The sequence below is a fragment of the Ceratotherium simum genome, chromosome 17 (assembly GCF_057802395.1).
Source record: "Ceratotherium simum simum isolate JZ-2026a chromosome 17, ASM5780239v1, whole genome shotgun sequence".
In the NCBI taxonomy this organism is placed as follows: domain Eukaryota; kingdom Metazoa; phylum Chordata; class Mammalia; order Perissodactyla; family Rhinocerotidae; genus Ceratotherium; species Ceratotherium simum.
Genome location: NC_141916.1, coordinates 49,491,100 through 49,501,420, shown reverse-complemented (window position 1 = coordinate 49,501,420; position 10,321 = coordinate 49,491,100). Strand labels below are relative to the sequence as shown.

The 10,321-nt window shown below is 37.3% G+C and overlaps 3 protein-coding genes across 3 annotated transcripts; all 3 read right to left on the bottom strand.

Annotated features, from left to right (window-relative positions):
* Nucleotides 1-262: 262 nt before the first annotated feature.
* On the bottom strand, nucleotides 263-1,198 carry TAS2R7 (taste 2 receptor member 7). The gene has a single exon (XM_004435370.3). It carries the CDS (start codon nucleotides 1,196-1,198, stop codon nucleotides 263-265), a length of 936 nt encoding a protein of 311 aa, XP_004435427.2.
* A 5,003-nt stretch (nucleotides 1,199-6,201) lies between these two features.
* Nucleotides 6,202-7,122, bottom strand: TAS2R8 (taste 2 receptor member 8). Its single transcript, XM_004435371.1, has one exon. It carries the CDS (start codon nucleotides 7,120-7,122, stop codon nucleotides 6,202-6,204), a length of 921 nt encoding a protein of 306 aa, XP_004435428.1.
* A 2,013-nt stretch (nucleotides 7,123-9,135) lies between these two features.
* Nucleotides 9,136-10,071, bottom strand: TAS2R9 (taste 2 receptor member 9). Its single transcript, XM_004435372.1, has one exon. The coding sequence runs from the start codon at nucleotides 10,069-10,071 to the stop codon at nucleotides 9,136-9,138; it is 936 nt and encodes a 311-aa protein (XP_004435429.1).
* Between the last annotated feature and the right edge of the window lie 250 nt (nucleotides 10,072-10,321).

Here is a 10,321-nt window from a genome sequence, read left to right as displayed (position 1 = left end):
TATATGTTCTGAAACATGTTTAAAAAATAAACTCTGATGGGAGGGAGAGAGAGGAGAGGGACAGAGAGAGAGAAAAGGGCAAAATCAGCTCTACACGAGATTTCCTAAATTACAAGTATACAAGTAAATTACAAGTATAAATAAGTTTCAAGAGTAATTAACCATATGAAACCAACATTAATACAAGAACTGAAGATAATTAAGAAACACTTTGTCTTCCTTTGTCCTAAAAAATGATAGTTTGTCTTTAGATCTGTTTATGTTAGAAATTTCTTCTTGTTAGGACACACTTTACCTTCCATAGCACCTTTAACGATGCTTGTCTTAATTTGTTGTTCCCCAGAATTAGGATAAATGAATGGCTTGAGGGATAGATTAAAGCTATCACCTCACCAATCACCACAGCTAATTCAGTCTCTGGCATGAAGTAGCTCGAGGTGGCCACGAGAAAGGCCAAATAGTAGGCAATGAAAAGGAGGAGGAAGGAGATGACAGCTTTCATGGCTCCCATGTGGGCTTCCACGCTGGGGTCTCTGCACCCTGTGGCATTGAGTTGCATCTTCCTGGTGTGTCTCCACAAGGAAAGAATCAAGAGGAGAAATGAGATCAGGGACACAGAAAGGGGGAATAGTGTTAACAGGTTGAGAAATAGCTTGATGAAAGCATATTGAGCTTTATTATCTCTGCGTCTCAAAGTTAAGTTTGTTTTCCACTTTGCCTTGACACAACGCCTGAAATCATCGTCCAGATTCTCGGTGACAGGAAGGCTAATAAACACAGAGAAGGCCAAGCACCCCAGCAGGATCCTAGGAACCACACTGTCAATTCTCCACTTCATCCAGAGGAAAAGGGGATGGAAGAAATTAGCTATCTTGAGGAAATAGAAAATGCTGAGACAGGTGGCAAACCACACACTTAAATGGTTGGTTAGCGTCCAGAAGAAGTCAATGATTCTCATTTGTTTACCAGTGGTATAGACATCCGGATACAGCACCAATATAAAACAGTCTAATAGTATTATACACAATAGACAAATTCTGGATATTGCCAGACTTGTGAGGATTAAATCAATGGAGGAAATCTTCCTATTCTTGATCCAGTCCATGCAGTTTACCAGTCCAATGAATGCATTTCCTAAGACCCCCATTGAGAACTCTCCAGTTGCTATCATCATTAAAGTGCTCTCCACATTTAACATGCTCTCCGGCATGTTAAAATAGATAAATATCCAAATTGTTTCTAGTTGAATTGATGTAGTTTGATATCTACACCCGCTTCTTAGATTTTGCTGTAATTTTCTTTATCTCTTTTACTGTAGTCTGTCTTGTGATGGAGACTGGAATAGCAAATGAAGACTGAAGCGATCTTCATTAAATCCTAATTTGTCTTGGCAAGCAATGTGGTCGGCAATCCCAGGCCTGACTGCTGTATGTCCATTTGTCTTCTCAGCAGGTTTTCTTTTTCCACATACAGCTAATTTAGGCTGAGCTACAGTTTGCTAGAGATGCAAATTAGGCTAATTCCCTTTCATGATCCTGTGCTGTCTTTCTGAGGCTATGTTTTGCAAATTTTGGATTCATTAATTTGCAATGCATACTAGTAACCCCAATAGGGCTGCCAGATTTAGCAAATAAAAATACAGGACACCCAGTTAAATTTGAATTTCAAGTAAACAATGAATAATTTTTTAGTATATTTCCCAAATTGCATGAGATTAGTCCTTCTGGTAAGTAGCGAAATTCAAATTTAATTGGATGCCCTGTATTTTATCTGGCAAACCTAAACCTCAAGCATTTTCTTGGAATTAGAATATGGGAACATTAGAATATGGGCAAAAGTTGAAATTTGTAGAAGAATCTTCATTTTGTTAAATGATAATATTATTACTAAAATTTCCCAAATTTGAGTTAACATTGAGAGCTGTATACTTTCAGGAAATTTAAAATGTTAACACGGGGCCGGCCCTGTGGCTTAGCAGTTAAGTGCGCGCGCTCCACTGCTGGTGGCCCCGGTTCGGATCCCGGGCACGCACTTGACGCACCGCTTGTCCGGCCATGCTGAGGCCGCGTCCCACATACCGCAACTAGAAGGATGTGCAACTATGACATACAACTATCTACTGGGGCTTTGGGGGAAAAAATAAATAAATAAAATTATTAAAAAATAAAATAAAATAAAATAAAATGTTAACACCAAGTATAGATTATTTGGTTGTAAAAAATATTTTAGCTCACTTATCTTGGTTGCTCAGATGAACAATTATATGGCCCAAGGCCTCTTAAAATAATACATTGTCTTATCAGTCAAGTGACATTTAATTGTCATTTAGTTTGTGCTGCTATATATAATAAGCAGCCATGATAAGGAAGAATATTGATTACCTTAGATTTTTCCTTTTCACTTAAAATGTTTTTAAGACCACTTGTACATATGAGAGAGAAGAAAGTAAAATCCTGTGTTTCATTTTACTCTTCACCTCCTCCATACCTAATTGCATCTGAATTTCTAGATCTTTAACACTTCTAGCCTGTTAGGCAGAAGATTGATGATTAAATTTACCTCATTTCTTCAGACTAACAGTTGTTTTGAAATAGCTTCTCTAATTTAAAGTTACTGAGCGATATACAGATGGCCAATAGGCACATGAAAAGATATTCAACATCATTAACTATCAGGGAAATGCAGATCAAAACTACAATGAGTTATCACCTCACGCCCATCAGAATGGCTATAATTAACAAGACAGGAAACATGTATTGGAGAGGATGTGGAGAGAAGGGAACTCTCATACACTGCTGGTGGGAGTGCAAACTGGTGCAGCCACTATGGAAAACAGTATGGAGATTCCTCAAATAATCAAGGATAGAACTCCCATACGATCCAGCTATTCCACTGCTAGGTATTTATCCAAAGAACATGAAAACACCAATGCGTAAAGATACATGCACCCCTGTGTTCATTGCAGCGTTATTCACAATAGCCAAGACTCGTAAGCAACCTCAGTGCCCACCAAGGGACGAATGGATAAAGAAGATGTGGTGTATATACACAATGGAATACTATTCAGCCATAAGAAATGATGAAATCCAGCCATTTGTGACAAGATGGATGGACATTGAGGGTATTATGCAAAGTGAAATAAGTCAGAGGGAGAAGGTCAAATACCGTATGATCTCACTCATTAAGTAGTAGATAATAACAGCAACAAACAAACACATAGAGACAGAGATTGGACTGGTGGTTACCAGAGGGGAAGGGAGGAGGGAGGAGGGCGAAAGGGATAACTAGGCACAAGTGTGTGGTGATGGATTGTAATTAGTATTTGAGTGGTGAACATGAGAACATGATGTAATCCACGCAGAAATAGAAGTATAATGATGTACACCTGAAATTTATGCAATGTTGTAAACCAATGTTACCACAATAAACAAACAAACAAAATAAATAAAAAAAATAAAGTTACTGAGAAAAGCTTTACTACGTAGTGTTTCCATGGAATAATTCTGGGGTTCTCATACTGTCCTTGGGAATGCATATTTTCTTTCATCCTTCCTTAAAGGACAAACCTTCATTCCTGAGTTGCAGCCCTAATTTTTGGACAAACTGCCTCAATATTAGCCTTGTTCACACGTGACAGCTTTCCTCTGATCTTGGAAATGGTCCCTGACCCAGGCACATCACTTTCTTCTCCATAGTGTGTCCTGGTAAATAAAGTGTTCACAGTAGCTATGATAATACCTTTACCCAAATACATTTGAGACTCAAATTTTTTTTTTTGCAAATAAATGTGTATTTTATGAATATCAGTATTGTATAGAATGGATGTTATGGCGCAGCTACTATGGAAAACGGTATGAAAGTTCCTCACAACTACCGTATGATCCAGTAACACCACTTCTAGGTATTTATCCAAAAGAATTGAAATCAGAATCTCGAAGAGATATTTGCTCTCTCATGTTTATTGCTGCATTATTCACAATAGCTAAAATGTGGAAACAACTTAACTGTCCATTAACAGATGAATGGATAAACGGATTATTCAGTCTTAAAAAAGAAAGGAATCCTGCAATATGCAAAAACATGGATGACATAATGCAGAGTGAAATAAGCTACTTACAGAAGGACAAATACCATCTGATTCCACTTACATGAGGTATCTAAAATAGTCAAACTCATAGAAACAGAGTTTAAAATAGTAGTTGCCAGGGGCTGAGGGGTGGGGGAGATGGAGAGCTGCTATTCAACAAGTATAAAGTTTCAGTCACGCAAGATGAATAAGCTCTAGAGATCTGCTGTACAGCATTTTGCATTATGTAACACATTCCACTACATTATAGTTAGCAATACTGTATTGTACACTTAAAATTTTGTTAAAAAGGGTAGATCTCATGTTAAGTGTTCTTACCCTAATAAAAAAAAAGCACAACAACAAAAAATCCCGCAAAAGAACATTTGCCGCAAGCCCACTGCTTTGAATCCCAGTCATGGTCATTGAAGATGTTTGAAACATTGCAGATACAGAAAACAAAATATGGAAGAACCATGTGGCTGGCCCCGTGGCATAGTGGTTAAGTTTGCGTGCTCTGCTTTGGTGGCCCAGGGTTTGCTGGTTCAGATCCTGGGTGTGGACCTATGTACCACTCATAATGCCATGCTGTGGTGGCATCCCGTATACAAAGTGGAGGAAGATTGGCACACATGATAGCTCAGAGACAATCTTCCTGAAGCAAAAAGAGGAAGATTGGCAACAGGTGTTAGCTCAGGGCCAATCTTCTTCACCAAACAAAACATGGAAGAATGGACTTCAGACTAATGGAGGAAAATCTTCCCAGAAGTCCTAATCATAGAAAATATTTATTTCATCTAAACCCGCAGAAGAAAATAAAGTTTATCGCAGCATAGAATTTCCAGGTACTTTATAGAGTATATTAATATATTTCACTAAAAGAACATCAATTCTCCTGTCTTGTAGAACAAATAGTGACTTTAAAAGTTAACATATTAGAAATATAATTTATGAATTTTATGTACTTAAGGCTGTAAATATCAATACTTTACACAGTGAATTTTACATAATTATATGCAGAAAAGTTGCTAATCTTCAGGTAAATAATATTTTACTTATATTAAAAGGAAATGAGTAGATTGAAATAGACCAGAATTAGACATAGAAAATGGCGGGAGCAAAAATGGACAGCCAGATCAGAACAGACATGACCCTAGATGTGCCAGATCAAGTGTTTCAATGACACTCTAGTGAGGAGCGATTTGATGTTCACAGTAGAACCACATTTTATTAACGACTTATTTTATTTTTATAATTTACTCTGTATGTGTTATGGACATATATTGCTTTTTTAGTAACAGTATATAGTAAAATCATTGTGTATGCTAATTCCTCCCAATTAATTTCTTTTCTAAAGTCCTGAGTGAAAAGAACCCCCGTGGGTCTTATTAAGGAAGGGAACCTGAGTGGAGTAGTCTGACTCATGTTAGTTACCCCTGTCCTTTTTTCCAGACCGTGAAGAGCACTTAGGAACCTCCCTTAGAGGGAGGTGTTTGAATGGGTTCTATTCCTACCCTGGTGTTGCCTAAAACCACGTTGTTTGAAAAGAAATTTAATTTCAAGGAAGAGGGAATCTGAGGTGCCAGAATAAGATCAACTAGGAAATATTACCCGAGAGACCACCTGAAGCACTGCTCACTTGGGAGGAGAGAGACATAACCAGGAAACTGAACCAGAGACAGGACAGGGAAATCGGAGCTCTTAGTTAATAAGCCAAATGGGAAGGACTCAGCAGAGCTGTGAAGGGAGTACAATTAAGGGCCAGCAATGAAAGTGCATGGTAGAAAAAAATGAGAAACCAGTTAGTGCAGCTCAGGTGACCTTGACTTTGGGCCAAAGTCAAATCTTAACGAAACTTAACTAGGCAATACATGCCTAACATTTGCAGTGAGAAGACAAAAAGGGAAGTGTGAGCTCTGAAATTCTTGAAGGAAAGGGAGTGTGAAGATGAGAATGTCTGGAGTGTAAAGAGACATAGAGGATGTATTTGTTAGTGCGCTAGTAGGTCTCAATAACATGTAAAGATATGTACCCAAAATAAATGGAATAACAGGAAAAAAATGCCAATGGACCTATGAGAAAATTGTGTTTTTTAATAAAATTTACTTTTAAAGTCCATTAATAAAGATAAGATTTTACATCACGGAGGCTGTTTTGCCACATCTCAGCATCCTGACAAATGCCTGCCTCAGTTTGTTATTTACAATAATTAAAATAAGTGAGTGACCTGAGGGATAGAAAAATGCTATAACCTCTCCAAACATCACAGCTAACTTGCTTTCTTTTATAAGGTAGCTAAATGTCATTAAAAGAGAAGCCAGATAGTATACAAAAAGGAGAAAGAGAAATGAAGTCACAGTTTTCATAGCTCTCACGTGCGCCTTCGTGCTGGGGTCTCTGCAGCCTGTAACATTGGGTTTCATTTGCTTAATATGTCTCCATAGGGACACAATTAAAAGGAGAAATGAGATCAATGACACAGTAAATGGGACAATTGCCAGCAGGCTAAAGAGTGTCACTGGGCTGAAGTATTGAACTTTACTCACATGGAAAGATTCAGTGAAGTTTCTTTTACGTTTTGTAACTTTAGGAATCTCACAATTTGGTATCATTGCAAATATAGAACTGATCAACAAGGAAATGGCCAAGCACCCCAGCAGGATCCAGTGAACCACCCTGTCAATTCTCCACTTCAGCCAGAGAAAAAGCGGGTGGGAGAAATTAGCTATCTTGAGGAAATAGAAGACATTGAGGCAGGTGGCAATCCACATACTTAGGTAGTTGGTGAGTGTCCAGAAGATACTGACTATCTTTAGTTTACCATTTTCATGAACATCTGGGTAGAATACTATTATGATGGCATTCAGTACCATTACACAAATCAAACAAATTCTGGAGATAGCTAAACTGGTGAAGATGTAGTCAATTGAGGAGGTCTTTTTCTTCTTAATCCAGTCAATCCAGTTTACTAGTCCAATGTATCCATTCCCCAACATTCCTAATATGAATTTGCTGATAATTATGACCAGGAAGATGCTGTCTTCTGTACTGAGCATGTTGGTAGAGAGAACACCCTGATCTCAAATATCACTGCAGGTGGGCTAGTTTACAGATGACCAGTTGGAGCATGATAAATAAATTCTTCAAATCATGAATGATGTTTTCATTTGTCATTATTTTGACTTTAATGTCATTCCAGAAGTGCCCAACTCTCCTCTGAAATAGGATTGCTTCTGCATTCATGGAGATTAAACCAACTGACTGTTCCAAACAAACAGCTTGACTAGCTTCGTAGCCTGGGCAAATTATGATTACCAGCCTTTAGTGAGTGATAACTGAAATGTTTGGTTGAAATTGGTCTCATGAAAATGAAAAAAGATTATATTTCATGAATTTGCAACAGGCTTCTTGCTGTTAAGTTTGCATATTTGGACCTGTCAAATTGAGTTTCGAATAGGGAGTCACAAACAGCAAACAAAAACATGTGTTTAATAAAAATCAAAATGTATAAATGAAACTTTATTTTCATCATCATAAATTATAAATTTCCCCCAAGTCAGGTCTCTTAGTGGAAATGGATTTTGATTTTGGAAATGATCACTGCAATCAGGCTGTCGAGAGTTAGCATTCAGTCAGGGGATAATTCTTATTTTCACGTAAATGGTTAATTAGGGGAGGATATAATATGAATCTAATTATAAATGGCATGTTATTAGTCAGGCAGGCACATGACAATATTTACTAAGAATTTGCCCTCTATGCAGTTGTTTATTAGAAATGAAAGATGCCAAAAAAAGATTTGTTATCTTTAGTTTTATTCCATATGAGAAATGCTGTCCATGACAATTCTCTTACTGAAGGGTTTTCTCTTGAAAATAATTTCATCTAAAATTAAGAAAATTCTCACTTTATTCTAGTTACAATCAATTCCTTTTATAAGATTTATGATCTCACATTCTATATTGCAGTCATTTCTCTAGATGGGGCAATCATACTTTTTAAAAAAAGTTTTTTTGCCAGATAATATTCCCAGGGAATAAGACTAATTCTATTATTAAATTAGATTTATTCTTTTTTTGGGAAACATGACTTAATTCACAGTAAATTTGAATCTAGGTAATACAAATCATACAAACAAGGATTCTTCTTCTTGTGTTTAAGTAGTTCTACAATGTAAATAACATACGTTGTATTTTCCGTATTTCTTACATGTGTATAATGTGTAATAGGAAAGCATGAAATTAATAATTTAAAAAATCTAGTTATCTGTAAAATATTATGAGAAACAAAATAGAAAAGAGAATGATGTTAAGGGAAAAACATGTCAAAGATTCTTGAGTCTAGAAGGGTAGAGAGAACATTCCAGAGAATCTTTGAGAACTGACTCCTAGAACTGGCATCACCAGCTAGGGTTACTTATGGAACAACATGACCATTGGGATTCTCAGCATTCTTTCTCAAGTTGCTCTGGTATACATATTCCTAACTGTACAATCCCCCCTTTCCTGGTCAAACATTCATTCTTGAGGTCACACCTCTTTCACCTTAGGCAGAATCTCACCAAAGAGTGTTTTCCTTCCTCCTGATCAGGAAAAATCATTCCAGAAATGGATGTAATAGGGAAGAAAAGATAAGGACTGACCTTCAGTTCAGGCAAAGCAGAGAGTTTTTTACATGGTCGATTTTATAGATAGTGATAGCAATATAGATAGCAAATGTGTTTTAACACAGCCTGTTTGCCTGAAATTCTTCTACTCATTAAGTTCAAGCCCTCTGCCAGGATATGGCAGAAAGAAGTAGAACCTCTTTGCATTTAGGCAATGATATGAAATGTGAGTGTGGGATTTAGATTCATTTTTTTTCCTGCAAAGACAAAAGAAACATGTGTGGCTCAATGATACCATTAGATTCAAAATTAAACAAGACAGAAATGTGAAGGAACACAAAAGAATATCTAGAATAATGATAGATATTAGTGATTTCCAATAGCATATAATAAAAACGGAATGCAATCAATTGGAAAAGAGAGAATCTTTTGTTGATTTCTTTCTCCTTGTATTCAAGATTCTCTATGGAACAAAAGAGTTCCTTCTTTTGTGGAAACACTTTGCACTCCTTAGCACCTTCAGAAAAGACTCCCTCAGCTTGCTGTTCCCCCTTATTAGGATGAATGAATGGCTTGAGGGGAAAATGACAGTTATTATGCCACCAAACATCACCACTAATTTTCTCTGAGGAATCAGATAGCTGGAGGTTATCACAAGAAAGACTGCATAGTACATAAGGAAGAGGAGCAGAAAGATGATCACTGCCTTTATGGCCCTCATGTGGGCCTCTGTGCTGGGGTCTCGGGACCCTGTGGCATGAAATTTCATCTGTTTGATGTGTTTAAATAGGGAGAAAAGTAACAAGAAAAATGAGATCAGGCAAAGACTAAAGGGAACTATTGCCCCCAGGTTCAGGATAATCTGTTTGAAAGCATTTGAGATTTTACTCACTTTGAATTCCCAAGTTATGTTTTCTTCATGATTGACCTTGAAGTTAAACCAGGAATCCTCCTTCAATGCGACACTAATAATTAAGGAGAGGAGAAAGGACACCAGAAGAATCCCAAGGATGACCCTATTAATCTCTAGCTTCAGCCAGAGGAAAAACGGGTGAGATATATTGGCTATCTTGAGTAAGTAGAAGATGCTGAGGCAAGAAGTAAACCAGACACTTGAATGATTGCTAAATGTCCACAAAACATCCAAAATGTTCATTAGCTCACCATGGGCATATATATCTGGAGAGAGCAGCATAACAAAGCCATCTAAAGTTATTACACACAGCAAACAGATTCTAGAGATGGCTAAGGTGACCAGGATGATGTCAATCAAGGAGATATCTCTCCTTTTGAACCAGCCAGTGCAGTTAACCAGTACAATGAATCCATTTCCCCAAACTCCTATAGTAAATTCACCAGCAATCAAGATCATATATATTGTCTCCATTGTACTTGGCATGTCAGCAGAGAGTTCTGATTTTGGATATCACTGATGATGAACTGACTTGCAGCCGAACAGTGAAGAACGGTGTATATGTCTGCCACTTAGGTTATGCTGTAATTGTCTTTATTTGTCCTCTTTGTCAGCTGTGGTCCAGGTCAAGAAGATAGCCAGTTCTGCTCTGTGTAAGAACTGTCTAAAGACTTCACCGATTTAAGCCTGTAATTTCTTTCATGTGGAGTGATGATTGAAAAGCTCTAAGATGCAA

Coding starts and splice junctions, on each gene's coding strand:
- TAS2R7 (XM_004435370.3), bottom strand. CDS start 1,198: ATGTTAAATGTGGAGAGCACTTTAATGATGATAGCAACTGGAGAGTTC.
- TAS2R8 (XM_004435371.1), bottom strand. CDS start 7,122: ATGCTCAGTACAGAAGACAGCATCTTCCTGGTCATAATTATCAGCAAA.
- TAS2R9 (XM_004435372.1), bottom strand. CDS start 10,071: ATGCCAAGTACAATGGAGACAATATATATGATCTTGATTGCTGGTGAA.